At 39.1% G+C, this 19,054-nt stretch overlaps 2 protein-coding genes across 2 annotated transcripts; both read right to left on the bottom strand.

Annotated features, from left to right (window-relative positions):
* Positions 1 to 1,054: 1,054 nt before the first annotated feature.
* Positions 1,055 to 9,512, bottom strand: haus5 (HAUS augmin-like complex, subunit 5). Its single transcript, XM_035177440.2, has 20 exons — positions 9,477 to 9,512; positions 9,160 to 9,258; positions 8,998 to 9,060; positions 8,766 to 8,798; positions 8,136 to 8,160; positions 7,851 to 7,983; positions 7,517 to 7,676; positions 7,298 to 7,391; positions 6,902 to 6,993; positions 6,738 to 6,792; positions 6,512 to 6,639; positions 6,338 to 6,419; positions 6,070 to 6,224; positions 5,314 to 5,476; positions 4,798 to 4,878; positions 4,492 to 4,637; positions 4,021 to 4,117; positions 3,141 to 3,279; positions 2,833 to 2,965; positions 1,055 to 1,921 (listed from the first exon to the last, which is right to left on the bottom strand). The coding sequence occupies exons 1-20, from the start codon at positions 9,494 to 9,496 to the stop codon at positions 1,819 to 1,821; spliced, it is 2,001 nt and encodes a 666-aa protein (XP_035033331.1). The 5' UTR covers positions 9,497 to 9,512; the 3' UTR covers positions 1,055 to 1,818.
* Positions 9,513 to 10,158: 646 nt separating this feature from the next.
* LOC118121447 (fizzy-related protein homolog) lies at positions 10,159 to 16,149 on the bottom strand. The gene is made up of 14 exons (XM_035177315.1): positions 15,958 to 16,149; positions 14,739 to 14,848; positions 13,997 to 14,125; positions 13,749 to 13,812; positions 13,507 to 13,637; positions 13,240 to 13,322; positions 12,969 to 13,152; positions 12,765 to 12,830; positions 12,584 to 12,686; positions 12,176 to 12,360; positions 11,840 to 12,073; positions 11,155 to 11,259; positions 10,957 to 11,049; positions 10,159 to 10,865 (listed from the first exon to the last, which is right to left on the bottom strand). Exons 2-14 carry the CDS (start codon positions 14,805 to 14,807, stop codon positions 10,824 to 10,826), a joined length of 1,488 nt encoding a protein of 495 aa, XP_035033206.1. The 5' UTR covers positions 14,808 to 14,848; positions 15,958 to 16,149; the 3' UTR covers positions 10,159 to 10,823.
* Positions 16,150 to 19,054: the final 2,905 nt, after the last annotated feature.

The raw sequence follows: 19,054 nt of genomic DNA, 5'->3' as shown, positions 1-19,054 counted from the left end.
TGGAAGTGCGCAGCCGCAGCGAGGGGAGGAGCAGAGTTCATAAGAATCAGATTGCTCCACTCCCCCTTCACTGCTACAAAGAACTACGTCTCCCCATCCGCGGCCACAGGAGCACCGGCGGCCGGTTTACTCCGCTGTGCCCGCTGCTGCTGCACCGACCGCGGACTGGGCTCGGGCCGTGACACCCATCGAGCACCGGACCGGTGATGGACATCTGGAGACAGAGCGAACCTGCGAGGAGGATGAAGAGCTGCAGGGGCTGTTCTCCTCTCCTCTTCGTTTTATCTCTCCACAGGGGATCATTTACACACACAGACAAAAGGCGAAGGAAACATGGTAGGACTTCCTCACGATCAGTAGGATACAGAAACAATCCCGGATGTATATGGAGAAGAAAACATCCCCCAAAAAACTTTGTTGCCTTAGAATTATTGGAAGCCCCTTAATTATTATTTATTTTATTTTCATTTGATCTCATTTCATTTTTTTCTTGTCTGTATTTAAGTTCTATAACTGTCTCCATTGTGTGCTCTGTTCTATGTATAGCCTAAATGTTATATTATTTGTATGTATGCTTCAAATTAAAAAGTTATATACAAAAGGGTTAAAACAACTGATACAATTTATAAAATAATTGAGTCTTTAGTTATTTATTTGAAGACATCACTGGTTATTGTGGTTTATTGTAACTCTCCATCACATCTTGTCCTCCATATCTTTGAAATGTCCAATAAAAGTCTACACATATACAGGGCATTTCTTTCTGGGAATACACCAAACTTTACTGACTTACAGTTTAGTATCAGTGTTAAAACCCATAAAAGCCATTTCCCCCAACACACCTTGTGACCTCTGACAGTTGAAAAGCAGGTGTTCATGTTTCATCTTCGCTGCAGTCTTAAATGACTTTTTGGTGCCAACAACTCAGCTCCATTTCAAAACTGCTCAGACTGCGATTCACCGACAGAAACCGATCACATGATATCTCTATGGTTTTCAGGGAGGGAAAACACCACCGTACAAGTCATGCATTTCAAGAAAGACAGGGGCAAAGTCTTGGATTTGTATTTATTAGTAACTGACTTTCACATGGTACAGAGGAGGAGCATGAAGAGCCTAGGAAAGAAAACTAGGATTATAGACAACCATTATTGCTTAGGGCTGCAATAGATTTAGTAAATCAGTGATCGTTGTCACAACATCCTACAGCACCGTGTAGGATCATCATGTCTTGTTTTGTCCAACCAAGCGTCCACAACCTGGGACATCTCAAGTGGAAACTAGTCTGAGACGAAGAAAAGCAGAAAATTCTTGTATTTGAGAAGCTAAAAGCCATAAAATGTTTGACATTTTTGTGACTAATTGACTTATTGCAGTCTGTCAAGGTGCCCTCAGGTAAAAATATGCTGCTGTGTTCACCCCACCCCGTCTACCAAGTTTCCAGTAAGTCCTGTTCAACCAAACCTCCCATGCTGCAATAACGCTTAGTATATCTTAGTCTGTGGGGATTTGACTAAACACAACTTTGTTTGGGACCATGTTCTACTTCAGAACAGTATAAACTAAAATAATGAGGTTCTTACAATAGGGTTTGACCCAGGGCGCCACCACAAGACAAGACCAGATTTAGTTGATATTATATTTTAATGGTGAACACAACATAACACATTAATACCTAATCAAACTGATTTGACATGACCTATGGATCTGCGACAGTAGCCCACTCTGTACGTTGGTAGTCCAGCCCTGACAGCATGAGCATTTCACCACTGAGAGGTGCTTAAAGGGATCTCCTTCATATTTACTAAGAGGTGTCCCTTAGGAGGCATTGGCAGCTATTTTCCATCTTTGTAGCCACTGTTGAAAAGTCATTCCTCCTTTACTGGCTTCAGGGAGGACATGCTGGACTGGTTGATCCCACCTACATGTATAAAAACACAAAAGAGAGAGAGTTAAGCAGAAGACTAGACCATAGATTCCTAAGCAAAGGTTAAAAAAAACAACAAATAAATTAATGTTTCAGAAAAAAAAAAGTTTGTACTTAAGTCTTTGAACAATTCAAAAGTCAGGGTATTATCTTCTTATTTTTGGTCATTATTACTGTCATTTTACTCAACATGTGCCTGAGCAACATTTTAACAAGAGTATTTTGATGTTAAAATATGTACAAATAACAAATAAATACAAAATCACATGAAATGATTGACACTGAATTCAATGTGCTGAGTTCCACTGTTACACCATCACATCATACAGATACAAATTGAAGTTGGTTTGATGGTACAAAATAGCAGCACTGAAAAAAATTAAGTTAAACAATACAACCATACATTCATATATAATCAAAGTATAATTTCAGTGAAATACCAATGAGCTCGTTGTTGCACAGTGATTTTTTTGTCTTGTAGGTTGTCAGACACATCGGCTGGTTCCACAGTAAACAGCTCAATGAATATGTTCAGTCACTTTTAATGTTCTGTAATATCACACCAAATTGTTCTTGCACAGTCGGAAAATAGTAGGGTTTGGACAAATTGCACAATTTTACTTTTTCCGGTTCTAGCAGCTGTGCAGCAGCAACAAGGCTCCTTCACATTCTCCTGAATGAGGTTTGTGCTTCTTAGCTGTTAACTTACTCACCACAAATCTTGCCTGCATAACATTGCCTCTGTCAGAATGTGATCTTATGAAAGCTGCTTGTTGGGCACATAAACAATGGTGAAACTATGACAATAGACTCCAGTTGAATTCTCCTTTATAGACATTTCTGACTGCCATAACAATGCTAAATGCGATGGAAGCATTGGTATCTACTTCAGAAATATGCCTCACCAGTATGAGATGGCTGTTTTGACTTGGTCTCCATAAGAAATCCCCTGTGTACAACGTTGGGTGAGGCCTCTGACTCTTGGTACCAGACTCTTCAGAAGCTTCTGATCCTCCTCTACAACTCTGGACAGCAAGGCTAAGAGACACAATGAGGACAAACAGCTGATTTGTTCTTACTAAAACGGATCACAGTTCCTAAACCTTCTTTTTGCCAAGGTGACATAAATTCTTCATCAAGTAGTACACGTACAAACAAAAACAGCACTTGAGTATGCTAAAAAAATTCTCTGTAGATAAGTTCCTCTGATTACCTTTTTGATCAGATGCATGCAACATTTCTGTTTCCTTCTGTATTTTCTGAAGAGTAGCAGAGTGAAGTTGCAATAACTGACGGAGGAAACGTAACTCAAGCTGCTGAGAGCGAGCGTGTAAACACAAATCCTCTGGAGCCTAAAGTGCAAGAAGGAGATACATTAGTCCGGGTCAAAGAACAAGGCAAGATACAATGAATTCCATTAAAAATTAAATGTGAATTACATGAAAGCAAAACTTATACAATTGTTTGGTAAACTAGAAGACACTCTCTAAAAGCAGAGTCACAGTGGCCTAGAGTAAACAAGGCTGTTAGTGTTATGCCTCTGTGAAGGAAAACTGATTATCATGGATATTTTGATCAGCGCTGTTAGTGAGCGGACTGGGGGTCAAGCGATGGCAGTGGCAGTCAGGTTGTGAATAAAAAACAACCTATGCACGAGGAGTTTCAGGAGCAGTGTGAACTGAACCCTCAAAGCTTTAAACATATATAATACAGGTTTCCACGACCAAACATCAAATGCAAAGTTATGCAGCAAAATTGAATCAAGATACAAGTAACTGAGTTCTATAATGATGAGCTGATTCCAAAGATGTAAAATAAGAATGAGTTCAACATTCAATCTATAAAGCTGAATGGTTTAATGTCACAACTAGGGGATGGGGGAGCTGTTCAACAGAGCCATAAGTAACAATAACCACAGACACGCTTCCTTTCAAAATAAAACTGAGACTGCATTGTGTTGGGGCACATAATTAGAACAATACTAATAGAAGTGGTATTTTTCTGTTTTGATACATTTAGTATAAATGTTGTTCAGTCTTAATGAGACCTTACTTTTGTTACAACAGACTGATATATTATACGTCAACACTCACCTTGTACAGTGGGAAGGCCAGGCTCTGACGCATGCTGCTGAAGGCTGAGGACTGCAGGCGATGGATGGACAAGGATGATGCAGGGATTCTCTGCATTCTGAAACAGGGAGATTTTAAATGTTCAATTTTTCTTCCACAGTCGTCACCACTTGATAAAAAGTATGATTAACAAAATCCTTTCTTGTCATGCACTCTACACTAAAGTCAAATTCTTAAGTCGACTGCAGGTGGAACCACGCGTGTACCACTGATGAAGCAGGGTATTTTACTGACAGATGTTTTTGCTCTGCTTCTCTCATCCGCCTCCCTCCGTGATTTTGTAGTTTAACACCAAATCGAAGTACTATGGATTTCCTCAGTTTCTGTGTTAGTTTAGGAAACTTTTTTTGTGCAATAAAAATAAAATGTCATTGTTTATGTGCTGATCTGAATGAAGTTTAGCCCTTTAAGTAGCAGACTGCTTTCTCTTACCCTTCAACAGTCCTGCGGTCCAGAGCAAAGAGTGAAACCATTCCAAACTGTCTGGCATCTTTTGAAATAGAGTTCCTTAGACTGTTGGCTGCAGCAGTGACGTCATCAAACTGTGGCACCAGCTTATTCTGGAGGAAATCCTGTAACTGAAACATAACGGAGGGATAGACATCTCAAAAAAATATCCAGAAATTTGATTGTTTTTAGAAGCTAAAAGAGACCAAAAACATTTCTTTCACCGCTGCATGGAACAAAATCTATAAACAATCGGTCTACTTAGGTGTCACAGATGTAGAACATCCACACCTCTCTGTGCAGATGGATCAGCTCTGTCTTGGCCGTGGAGTTCCCTTTAATCAGACCTCTGATCTGCTCCTGTCTGAGAACCTGCAGAGACACAACCCAACAACAACTTTGATGATTTACGTTTCACACATATAGACAGCTCTGCATTTCAAGTTGATAAAAATCTGGTTAATCAAGATGCACCTCTCATCATACTAGAGTTCGAACAGAGTGAGATTTTTACAGCATGATAACCATCTCAAAAAATATCACAGTAACACGCTATCTGGTATTTCACAATTATCATTACCCTTTAAAGGAATGAAAACAGAAGCGTTAACGATTGACCATGTTTGTTGGCATGTTACCAGAAGTGCAGGAGGAAGTACTTACATCCTTTGCTTCAGTAAAAATACTAACAGCTCACTGTAAGAGTTACTCTGTTACAGTTATAATTTTCTATACTGAACAAAATGCTTGATTCAACAGTGACGTTAAAAGGCTCTGAGAAGTCTTATTCTGTCAATTGTGACTCACCACTAGTTGTCTGAAGTCCAGAATGCTTTGCCACTGGCTGCGGAGGTTTCTGAGAGCCTCCTGGCGGCTCCTAGCGTGTTGGTCCAGTTGGATACAGCGATCTCTGATGTGATCTCTGGCTGCTGCCTGCATCACACCCTGGAGTTCCAGCTCTACAACGGACCTGACAACAACACAGAGATCAAATCAATCTTTAATTTGAGTTCTTCTTGCAAAAGCAAACACAAATAATTCCAGGAATTTTTATAAACAGAGGACAAACAAATAATGAGACTAGGTTACACTTTATGGGGAGTTATGAGGATATTTAACCCTTTACTATACTACATTTATTTGAAAGCAAACACCTGCTGCTATCGTGGGCTCAAATCCAAAATCCACCTGTCCCGGTCTCTTTGGAGGGATGCAGCAGTTTTAAGGAAAGATATGAAGCTGGGCCCGAAGTCCAGGTCAGATTTCAGGCCCAGTAGATGCAATATTAAGTTCATCATTTTAACATCTTAGTGTTACAGTATTACTATTAAATCCATGCAGCGCCTTGGAACATGTAGAGTTCAATCACATAAAAGTCAATATTAAGTTACCTATGATATTATGGGCTGATGTGTTGTCATATTTCTTGTCAAAGGTGTTTGATTGACCATTACTAATGGACTAGTACAGAATAGAAAATGTTTCAAGGGATTTTTAAATCTTTGAATATACCCCTTTCTGGATTTCATGACCTGGTCCATAAACTACAGTGAGTGGACTCACATTGCCAAAGTGTCATTGTGGAGTTCATCAGCAATACAAGACACCTCCAGCTCAGCCTCCTTCTTGCGGGCCTGCAGCTGATTTTTGAGCTGCTGGACTCTGGAGCGAGTCTGGGCCAGTTCCACCAGACTCTGCTCCACATCCTCCCAAGCATCCTGGAAAAGCAAAGAAAAAAGTATTACTCAGAAATGTCAAAAGCACACAAGCATGTCTTGTTTTAGTCTGAACTTTCTGAATATTAATGTATGTGAGTGTTTAAGTTAAGAACCTGTAAGAGGGTCTTAACCGGGGGCAACTCATTATCCTCTTCTGCTGACAGGTCCAGCAGGTGATTGCTGTCATAGCGGAACCTGCAATGAACATGCCAAAAAGATACTGTAGCAAAGAAAACTTTTAATTAAATAATCTGAAAACATGACATTAATGTGGTGGTGTTTCTTACCGCAGAGCTGTCACATCCCGAGTCACATCCAGAGAAGCCAGTTTGTCCTCCAGTTCCTTCTGTTCTCTGGAAGCCAAATATTGTAATGCTGACAGAACATGGTTTGGAGGGTAACCACCTAACACGTTCTGATGCAAAGACAAGAAACAACATGGTCAGTCAAAGTGAAAATTAAAGACAGTTCACACACAAGTACCAAATTACTTAGGGAAAAATAAAAACCAACCTCCACAGCACTCAACCAGTACTGAAACATGGCAGTCCTCTGTTCACGAGTCATACTGAGACGGAAAGAGGAAAGAAGCAATTAACTAAAAAAAATCTTTTAAATATTGTAAAAGAAGGTTTGTACTTGATTTCTCAAATACTGTTATCCACTGTAGCCCTTACTGTTTGGCTGCTGAGTGCCCCGTTTTCAGTTCACTCTCTTGTAAAGACTGATAGAAGTGGACCCTGTCGTCACACAGCTCTCTGACTTCACGCTGACAGAAGAAAATAAAATTAGTTATGATAATTTCCTTCTATCAGCTGCTGATGTAGTACAGATATTGCGAAATACATTACTCAGATGTTTATCTTGACCAGCTTTTCTTTTCTAAATATAAAAAGTGAAAAGACCAGCAGTAATTTCTGGCTTTTTCCTGACAAATGTGATTTTCAGTGTATGTCATTCTGATTTGTCTCTTATGTCCACACATACTATTTATTTTAACACGGCACCTGTTAGATAAACTACACTTTAAACTCTACTCAGTAAAATATAGAACAAATTTAGGCAGCTCTCACCATGACCTGCGCTTCCGAGGTGGATTTGGAGTTGAGGTTGTCACCATCACTACTACTTGAAGACTTATCAAACAGAACTTCAATCTCCGCTTTCCTACAACACACAATGCAGAAGTTTATTTTAATAAATATGAACTACCATCTGATTTACATGCATTTGTACATCAGATAAATTTACTAATTTCCAAATGGCTTCAACTTTAATTTTCCCTGCCTCACCTGGCCATCTGTTCCAGTGCCTGACAGTGCACACTGATCTTTTGTGTATCATCAGACAGCACATTGCAGCCCAGGACACAGCGCTGTCTGAAAGCCTGGAGAAGCAGCTCTCTGCGCCGACTATCCTCCACCTGGGACCAGGTACTACTGATAGATTGCTCTGTTGAACAATGACAGAACTAACAATCAAATGCGAAGTCACTTAGCATATTTTACATCTGTGAAATAGATAAATATTTATATTTTGCATGTACACAATGTATTTAAAGCATATCACATTATTTAAATACTGTAAAAACATATGACCCACTTTCACAGCATGTAATGGACTAACCTTGTGTGGCCAGCTGTTCCTCTGTTCCACTGATCTGTGAGTCCAGGTGACTGATCTCAGCCTTCATCTGCTCTATCTTCCTCTGAAGCTCTCTCTGCTTTGCAGCCTCACTCTGGCCCTCAGTCTGCTTTAGCTGCACATGCACAAACAACACCAGTAGGTAAAAGCACATATCATTTAACTAATGGCTTTAATACAACAATTCAAAATATCCACATTGTGTATCATTCAGAGTGTGACTACTTGTGAGAAATGATAATGGAAAGAAAACAAGTTGCTGCCTACCTCTTTGTCCTGAAGAACTTTGTACCTTGAAAATCAAAATGTCAAGGAAATTACCAGACAACTGCTGAACCGACAGTGGGGACAGCGGCATAGGGAAATTCAGTGTATGTGAACGTTTGAACCAGAGCAGCTTTTAGCAGACAATGGCAGGAGCTGCAAAGTGACCAAGTGGTGACTGAGACTCTAATAGAAAGATGGTTAGAACATAAATATACAAACACCTATAAGCTGCTTCAGCAACATCTCATAAAGTTTTCATTATAGCTTGCAGATCCAAGCTTGAAAATAGTTTTTTAAAAATCGAATAATTACACTTCAGCTGATATTAACTTTCTGTAAAAAAACACAACATAAATACATAAAGTTCCCTTAAGTTAGGTTTTCTAAAGGACGTTTTACAGATAACATATATACAGTATAAGTGCTATACAAACTACAGAATTGTGACACTGTTTTAAAACGGTACTGTACTTCCCTTTCTTGTCACTTATCGGCTGACACATAAGACAATACAATATATCTAGTATGAGTTAATATTGACAGATGTATCATCCAGGTGAAACTACCAGTCTGGATCTGAGTAACAGGGACATTGTACTGACGGTGGAAGGTCTGAATCTGAAAGGATACCACTGCAGATTCCCACGCATGATCCTCACGTTCCTGGAAAAGCAGAAACAGGTAATAAGCTACAATCGAGTGTACATAGGGATGATATTCAATGTATTTTAGGGATAACGATATTTATCAGATGCTATTTAGATTATATATTTACTAGAGAGAGAGAGAGATTATGAGAAGGGATACAAGAAATCAACAGTACTCTAACCATACATAAATGATCCATAGGATGAAGACTGACCTCTGATGGAAGACGTGTTGGATGGCATATTTCCATATTGACTTCCCTGTCCCAACACAGAGCCTAGAAAACAAATGACCAGCGTTACTTCCACTCTGAACAACTTATGAGGCTCTTCAGTATCAGGTACAGCAGGAGATTAGGAGACAGGTGGACACTCACGTTTTGAAGTAGCTGTCATTTGGCAGACTGTCCGGGGGCAGGTTGAACTCTTCTGTCGCCCATCGCTTCAGCTCCTGGACGAGACTCCTGTCCGCCATCCTGACACACAACAACAACAAGCTAGCTGCTGCAGCTAACTCTCAGTTAGTCTGACCGAGCCACTGATACCTGGTGTAACGTTGTTAATCACAATTTTATGTCTGTCGCTGCACTTAATTAAAACAAGTATCTCTGTTAATAAACCTACATTCACTCGGTTATTGGTTTTATTTATCTTAAAATAATCAAACTTTCAACTTCCCGCCTGTTGTACGTACTTCCGGTGGAGAATGGTCATATCCGCGGACACAGCGCCGCCGCTGGTGGAAGGTGGTTATTGTCGATTGTTGTTGATGAACAGTGTAAACAGTTTTTCTCATTCTGACTCCACACGTAACCATTGACTATATATAGAGCTGAACCCAGAACAGTTTAGACACGAACCAAAAGTTATGTACTTTTCAACATACACACAGAAGTAATGTGCACAAAAAAAATTGTGAAGTCTGATGATGCAACAGTCCTGCAACAAGTGTTTGTTGAAGTTGCTTCAGGTTATTTAACTTTATCATATTATGTTGGTGGCTGTATTTCTGGTAGACTGACTCACATTATAGAGACATGTGCTTTTCAGTCTGCACTCATGGATATAGGCAAAATGGTTCAAGAAAAATAAGAACTCAACCGAAAAAACGGAACATTCTAAATGATATGTAAGATTTATTGCAGGATCAATTTCTGTCCATTAATCTAAACTATAACACTGAAATTTATGGGGGAAACAAAAAGTCAAAAGTTAAATATTGTTTTCATATTATGTAAATGAGCTGCATTTGTATTCAGACTACAAAATTATAGTTTTGTTAACAATTATAAAGCATAATCTAACAATATAATTGCAACTAAATTAAATCAATAATTCGATAATAAATGAAAAAATGAAAAAAAAGGAACAATACACAAAGTCATACCTTGTTTTATTTCGTCCTTTACTACAAAGAATCAATCATGTAGTATACGTCTCAATGCACAGCATTAGACTTTCAAAACACAGGAGGAAACTGCATAATTTCAACCAACTACTCTTCAAGCTTAGTAGTCGCAGGATCACGGTAAACATGGTGCACATATTGTAGAAGGCTTAGTAGGTGATTTTGTTTAGTTTGTATGTTTAAGTCCTATTTTTCTCCACAGAATCAAATTTTTCCATTACAGACGATTCATACACTGAATATTTACCATATAACAAGTGCATTAAATAAATTAAACCTGAGTTAAACAAAAACTAAAAATGCTCAAATTCCAAAGTATTGAAAACATTATCACAACATTTTTAAGGCCCATGATTATTTGTTACAAAAAATACAAAATGGAAATTAACCCATATTTTAAAAAAGTAAAGAAAAATTACAATCAGTGAGAGCATATGTGTCAAAAATAATTTCCCAAACAAATGTTAGTGTCAAAAATATATATCTCAGTTGTTCCTGCTGCCGTTTCCTCTGTGAAAAATGTCCCGAGATGCCTCAGATTGTAATGTCTGTCCTTAGCACCATGTTTTATGAATTGTCCACTGATGACGCTGTGATCCACTCAAAGTTGAATTTTTAAACATTTGTCTAAAGTTACCGTATCCTGGTGAAGAGATTTAAAACTGATACAGATTCCTGAAACAAAAGAAAAACAGAAACTCAGATAATTACTTTGCAGATTCAGGGAGAGTACTGAGTATTATTCCAAATCAAAGTGCTTTCTCACCTTCGTTGACCTTGTTTTGCTGAAAACATTCCAGAAGCGTAGGGTCTCATCTCCAGCTCCTGTCACTATCGCCTCGCCATCCGGGGACATCGCCTGAAAACATTAAACATTTATGAGGCTGCTGCCAGATTTTCTGGCAAAGATGGCTGGTTTTTAGAATTAATGTGACCAGCACTGAAATCTCATACATATACTGACCAGGTAGAGGACTCTGTACGAGTGTCCTGTGAGCTTGGCCACCTGAGTGAGAGCTGGATATTTCCACACCAAGATCTGGTTCTGAGAGTAGCCATGGGTGCTCACCTGAAAAGAGATACATAATTATAATCCACGGTGCTGTGAAAACTGTGCTGTGTGTAACATGATATCTGTTAAACATAACCCCATTCAGTTAGAAACTATTGAATTACTGCAAACCAAAAAGACCACCATTGTGCTCAACAATGCATCCTATATTGTGTGAAAGTGAAAGGGCATACTTCCCCCAGAGCAAAGTATTCAGAGTATCACAACCTTATACTAAGAATACCATTAAGGTCTAAGATCCTCGGTTAAGTACGTAAAATAATAAAAAATTGAATTGAAGATACAACACGCTTTCTAATGGTTTCATGTGTTAATAGAAATATGCCATGATATCCAAAGTAACAGTGATGGTGACTTTAAGAGTTTTCCTTTCCTTGTATCACATGCATTTTAAGGAATTGTATTCTAAAATTAAGCAGTGTGAGTAAAAAGACTGATATCAATGTAAAAGATCTTTACAAATTCATATGAATCAGGTACAAATAGAAATAGAAAAAGACAAAATAATCAATTGCATAAGTATTCACCTTATTTGCTGTACAACAAATGTGTCCAGTGTGTATCTAGAGTCACTCACCAGCTCATTAGCATGCTTGGACCAGGCCAGGTTGCAGACCTGTGAGCCTGTGTCCATACATTGCAGCGGCTGCGACGTCAGTGTGTTCCAAAATCGGATGCAGCGGTCAGCAGTGCCGCCTCCAGACGCCAGCAGGCCGTGCTGATGGGGGGACCAGGCGATGGCTTTAACTGCGGCCAGGTGATCCATGTAGGTCTGCACTGGGCTCAGCGAGGAGTGGTTCCACACCAGCAGCTGAGGTGACGAAATGACAAATCACACCTTTATTAATGAGTAACTCAAAATTAAATAGATGGATAAAGACAGAGACAGGGTTAATAAATACAACAACTGCACCTTGTTGTCATTTCCACCAGAAGCGAGCAGCTGATGGTCAGTGCTCCACTTCAACCCACACACTTCCTGTCTGTGTCCCTGCAGCCGCCTCTCTGACTGCAGTGGAGGCGTCCGTATGTCTCTTTGAAGAATCATACGATCACGGCTTCCTGAAGACAACTGGTCTGCATTCCACGCTAAAGCTCCTTTAGACAGAGCAAAATGTCCTTTATACTTGATCACATTTTCAACATATGACTAAAAACCAAATTTTCAAAAGGCATCTATCAATTATGAAGAACATCAGGTATTTATTTGACCTACTGCTTTTTTACTTCAGATCATTTGTTTGTATTGTGTCTTTAAGATTCCTGTCGAGCCATTCTATGACCCTCACTTTGTGTATGTAAACACAGAAACTGTTCATACCAACTCTGGCTGTGTGTCCTTCCAAGGCAAAGAGTTTCTTCCCAGCGCCAGCGTCCCAGATCTGAACATATCCTTTGTGAGTTCCCACTGCGACCAAGTTACCCTAAAAACATAAAGAATCATTTGACGAACAAAAAATATTTGTACCAAACGTTGTGATGGCAGTAAGCTGTGTATTTACCCTTTCAGACCAGCCAACCGATGTGACTGAGTCTCCCTCCACTGACAGATCACACAACCTTGTTACCTGAGGAAAAGCCAGATTAACTATTGTACAGCAAAATAATGAATTCTTCAAAAAATACAAACATATTTTTATAAATATTAATCAAACAGTTTAAGTCAAAGTTTAAAATATGTTGTACAGACACACGCAGTGTATTACCTGGCTGGTACAGGCACTCCAGAGGTAAACACATGTGCCCAACCCGACACTGAGGACGTTGAGGGAGGACCAGTCCACTAAGTTGAGATAAAAGTCATCCTGCAGCTCTGGAGCATCGAGAACCTTAAAGGGGATCTTTGAGATCTTGCGTGTTGGCTTCCTCGGCGAACGTAACAATTTTTGACTGAAGCAGAAAAAGTTGGACACGATGAAATCCTGATGCTAAAATGTATGTGTTTCTCTTTACAATGCAATCAACAAAAACCATTACCTTTTGTTGCTGACAGGTGATAAGGAGTATGGGGAGATGTTGGTGCTATTGTCAGGAGACGCTGTTTCTGTGTTGAGTGAATACTGTAAAGAATACAAAGGCAGACATTATATTTTCTACCAGCTTCATTGTTCTACTCTATGATTTTGTAGTTTTGCTCCTGTTTAGGACTCCAAGAGCATATTCCTTTTGTCTCTGTTCTGATGTGATAAATGTGCCACATAATTCAGTATATACAGTAAGTGGTGTGAGATGAGATGTTCATACAGTGAAGAGACTCCTCGTCTCGGGGGTGGTTGGCTGTAGACGTCTGTCCTCCGTCTGCGGGTCCTGGATCTTATCTATTCCTGCTCCCAGCAGCTCATTCTTCAGCAAAGCAGAGTAGGCCAGCCCATCTGCTACACGCACAATAATATAATCTAGATTCATTATACTCTATAGACAAATGTAATACCACAATCTTAGCTGTTTATAAGAAACTCATCCAAAATAACCTTTAAAAAATTTACCTTTGACGTTATCAGTAGTGGCATCTTTAGATTTTCTGCTCTGAATTGGTGACTTTTCGTTTTCCTAATTAAAAAGTCAAAACCAATGATGTCATTGATTTGAGGTAGACATAACATCCAGACTGTAAACACCTTCACCCAGACACACTGTTAACATTTTGAAATGTGTAATATACATGAAAAAAAAAAGTTCCCTGACAAAAGCCCAGACACACAGCTCAATAACTTCCCCCACAACATGTTCTTACATTTATCCTGTGGAAGTTGATATTCCAGTTGGCCCCGGCTCTGGTGGGTATAAACCTGTCTCCAAGCTTACTGGGCGAGGATAATGGGGAACCAGTGGGTGTCCGACTGTGGAGACCGCGTGTCGATTTCTGCAAAACAAACACATTATCATAAAGTGTTTTTACTTCTGTAAGTTTGGTCAATTTTTTACGAGTTCCAATATACAGTTCAGTGTAAACGTTTTAGGCACTTAAGATTATTTGATTTTCATCCATCAGACAGTGTCGTCAGAGAGGCCTCTGATCGGCCCTACATACAAATATCTTCAGAGACAAAAAGGAGTCCTGCAACAGATGTTATGGCTGTGACAGAGTCTTGAGACAGAAGACATTGACTGAGAGCCTAAAAACACAGAACAACTGTGGCAAGTTCTGCAAGATTCTTGAAACAACTCACCTGCTAACTACCTTGAAAAAGTGCATGAGTATAACAAAGATAACTGATTATGTTTCAAAGGGAAAAAGTGACCACAGAAAATATTGATTTAGTTGTTTTGTTATACTGCAGTTTGTATGAAGTTACCTGGCAAATAGTGAACTATTCATGGAAATATCTTTGGAAACATCCTCACTTCACCTTTAGGGCCTCAAAGATTATTATCCAACACAACACTGACAAAGGTTTAGTGTAGGTGTGCAACATTTTGGATGATTAATGGCAACAAGAAATAGAAAGAGCAAAGAAAAGAAATATTGAACTTACAGCAGGACTCAAGTTGTCATTTTGAATGTTAATTTGGCGGAAGAGGCGATGTTCATATTCTGGATCCATCCTAGACACTGATCCTACAGCCACAGAGTGGGAAAACAATCCTGGCAAATACAAGAATGAAAACACGTTCAACAATGTGTCTGGGTCAGTGTTACTGCTCTTGGATATTTGATATTTGACCTTCTCTCCATCGACTGACATCTGTTAGATACATTGAAACACTATTTTTAAATCGTACAACTATTAGTAATAGTTTTAAAGTAGCCTGCATTACACAAGCAGTAACAATGAGGCACAGATGTATTTTCTTTTAGAAATAATAATAAAAAAAGATAGCACTTTTATATTAAAAATCATGATAATTCAAAGCAGAATATTTATACATCACAAAATTATGCCTGGAGATGATCACTGATAATTATAATTAATTGCATATGCTGTTGTTATATATATATATATATATATATATATACACACACTTATATACAGTATAATGCTTATGAGTCATGCGAGCATAGAGAGAAGGTTTAACACATAATTGATTGAAGTCAGATTCGTTTTGGTGTTTATCAGGTGTTTGTTATTCTCTGCTCATAAAGAAGAAATTAAAACCACAACCTTTAAATCAGTCTTTAAACTTTAAAGAAATAATAATGTGACTTATCGTGATTATTATCGATATCAACTGGTATGAACATTTTAATCTTGATATAAATTTGGACCACATCGCCCACCCCTAGTATATCTTATCCTGAAGAATTACAAAAGGAATCCAAATGATTTTGCAGTATCCTGATCGCAATCTGTTAAACTAGAATGTGTGGAATGACAGTCCGACATGAAACGATGACGTGTGGATATTTTAAAGACATCTATTTGACATTTAGCTTGATAATAACGCTTCATTCAACCCCCATAGGAAGCTTTATATTAGAGAAAGTGATGACATGAAGTCTGTATGACCTTAATATTTCACTCAAACGTTTCCAAAGTAAGAGCAGAATCACTGCTGTCAATGATGACTTTGAACGAGTTCAAGTGAACAGCTCGATAATGTCGTTAGACGGACTGTGTCAACATGTCTATCTTCAGTCACGCTTCTATTTAAAAACTCTCCGGCTAACTAGCTTCAGCAAACTTAGCTCACGGCTAATTTGGCTAGTGGCTAACTTAGCAAGTGGTCGTGTTCACTTTGCTGCAGGAAACGTACCAGAGCCGCTGAGCAGCACCGCCCACAGACCGGACACCGACCGGACACCGACACAGACCGGACACCGACACAGGACAGAGATGTGATGGATCAGTGCAACAACTGGTTATAATATAAGTTATTCACTGTCAGAGGAAGGTTTGTGTTTACTTCTGTTTATTGATGACGTGAAGAGGTGCATTCTGGGATGTTTCACACAGACCCTTCCATCCGGTGACGTCACGCCTACGTCACCAATCAAAACACGGAAGCACAACTTAAGTGTACATTTTACAGTATATGGCAATTCATTCGTGTCATATATAGAAACACACAATTTAGACAACTCAATCACTTGAATACTAAAAAGAAGATCAATGAAATGAGATTAAAAATAAAATAAAATAAATATTTAAGAGGCTTCTAATAATCATAAGGCATCAAGGATTCTTAGTAGACTGCTTTTGAAGACCGTTAATGGAGGCTGTGTTTCCATTGTGTGTTTCATGCTGTGTTTTTTATTCAGGATTCCTCAGTGCTCTTAATTTGTTCATTGAAACTGAAATAAAGTGTCATGGCAAATTTTCAAACATAGGGGGCGTAGTAGTTCCATTCTTAAACTCTCCAGGCACGTTGGTGTGTAGACTGAACAAACTTTAAGCCTTGTATACAGACGAACTTATCTTTACCAGCCCTGGTCTTACAGTCTTATGGTTCACGATTTGAAATAAAACACATATGTGTGAATTCTGACCACCAACAACAGCACATTATGAATGTTGTGTGCAAAAAACAAAAGTTAAAGAATATGACGTGATGACCAAGAGGAGGAATTCACCTTCCACATCGTTCAGTACAGAACATTCTGCAGCGTGTAATGACACTTCAATGCGGTGGATGCCTGCTGTCCTTGGGATGATAGAATAATATTCATATTCCAGCCTCCCAACTCTTTTTCTTTGCCATTAATTTAAAGAGACACAACATAAAACACTGCTTAGACAAAACAGAACACTCCATGTGTTGGAAAAAATCACAGAAGATCACCATTTTGTGTGAAGTGTTAATGAACAGCTGGAATTTCTAAAATATGTATCTTCTTTGGAAATCCAGGACAGTTTTAGTCGGTCTGCTGGAGTAGGAATCATTCAATTGGGCAGAAGCTGATGAACATGAGCTGATGAATTTTAGCAAGGAAATGGGTCAGGGATAAATATCCTACTTTGACATTGTAAGTTGTTCCAATGGAAAAAATTAGTGCCAAATCAAAAGGAAATGATAAAAACGTTATGGATCTAAACATGAAGAGCCACATTTGATTTTAAAGTCAGTGATACTCTGATACATGTTGTCGTGTTTCCATTAAACTAAAGCAACTGCCTCACTGTCAACTTTGTGTCCAACCTGGTTATATGACTTGTTTACTGTTACCGCCATCCCATGACCCCTTGCATCCCTGACCTGTTTCCTGTTGGTCCACAACACAGGGCTTCTTAGTGTAACCTGCTAAATATTTATAAAGATATTATGTACCAACAAATAATAATGAAGAAATACCACACATCTCAGAAGCAGATTGGCCTGCACACAGTGGTAATGTATGTAGCCCACACCAATACTATGGTCACACTGTGATGTATATTTTACAAACAAAAGGAGGACAGTGAGATTCAGTGAGATTCGGTGAGATTGTAACTGTGCTGCGTTAAAAAGCTGCAGACTTGTGATGAGATATGTGATGATCTAATCAGGTGTGCAGCCTGGTTTTGGTTCATGACAGTTCAGTTGTATTTTTAGATTTGATGGCTTGGCCCTCTTCCTTCTTTAGATTATTTTGTAACAGGATTATCGATTCACTGTGTGTGTGCGTGTGTGTGTGTGTGCATGCGTGTGTGATAAATGTTTTGAGTTTGTTTACACATTTTGTGTTGTGCTCATCCCAAACTCCCCCACTGCTGAGTGTACTCTCCTCTCACCAGCCTTGTCTGCACAATAGAGTGGTCTCTGAGTTTTGCTGCTAATGACCATGTAGCTGTAACAAAAGACTGAGCTCTGTGCCTTTAATGTTGTCAAGTGTAGTGATAATAATCACACACGGAGCGCACAGGGGGCCCCCCCCGTGAACTTCAGTGTGTGTCTGAGCGAGCCTATAGAAATGTAGCACATCAGACACACAACATAGTTCTGCAAGTGTGAAGGAAGCACCCCCTCCACCACACACACACACACACACACACACACACACTTTGTCTGTCTGTCTATCTGTCTCCTTCACACAGACACACCCACACAAGACTGGCGCCAACGACCAAATCCCCCCTCATGCCCCCCCTTTAACTGACCTCCAATTATGTCATGCGAAAAAGCTGTGTCCCATTGAAAAGCTCTCTTAATCAAACCCAATTAATTCCGCTGTTTTCCCTTATTATCCTTTGCAAGGAACGCGTCTTTCCAATAAGACTGTTAACTCCAGCCTTGGCCCTTTCAGATCTACTGGGGTGCAGGAGCGAAATAATAGACTGCACAATTAATCAATTAGTCAGTAGGGCCTCAGTTGTTCTTAATGAACACAGGAACCGTGGAGCAGAGCGGTGCAGTGGTTCTGGGCTTCCTCCAAATCTGCCTTAGCTACGTTTAACTTGAAATACGTGAATCCTCATCTCTGTGACCTTTACAGTTAGACTATATGGGAAATTATACGAGAGTAGCTCACTTCATGATATTGTATCATTATTGATCAGTTTCTTTTCTGCTCATATGATTCTAGTATAATTCCTATAGGCACCTGTAATTTCTCCACTTTCTTGCAGAATTGTGTTGAGTGTCGTGGGGCTGGTCTAAGCTCAGTTATTTTTCATCAGATTTCATTATGATTAAAAAACAAATTCAGAGTAACAGAGAATAGAGTAGCTTACAAAAACAATACATGGTGCATAAGTGCAGAAGAACATTTCATGAACTTTCTCTGTGCTGATCTACTGCTGCTCAAGTCACGGATTGCTAACCATTTGAACGAAACTATGCTATTTTTTGACCAGCTACGTAAATAACCAATAAAAATTCAAACTGTGAGACAATCGGCTATGATGTATTGTTTTATTATTTAATAAAAATTAAA

The sequence above is a fragment of the Hippoglossus stenolepis genome, chromosome 14, assembly GCF_022539355.2.
Source record: "Hippoglossus stenolepis isolate QCI-W04-F060 chromosome 14, HSTE1.2, whole genome shotgun sequence".
Classification (NCBI taxonomy): domain Eukaryota; kingdom Metazoa; phylum Chordata; class Actinopteri; order Pleuronectiformes; family Pleuronectidae; genus Hippoglossus; species Hippoglossus stenolepis.
This window is presented reverse-complemented; position numbering and strand designations above follow the sequence as displayed.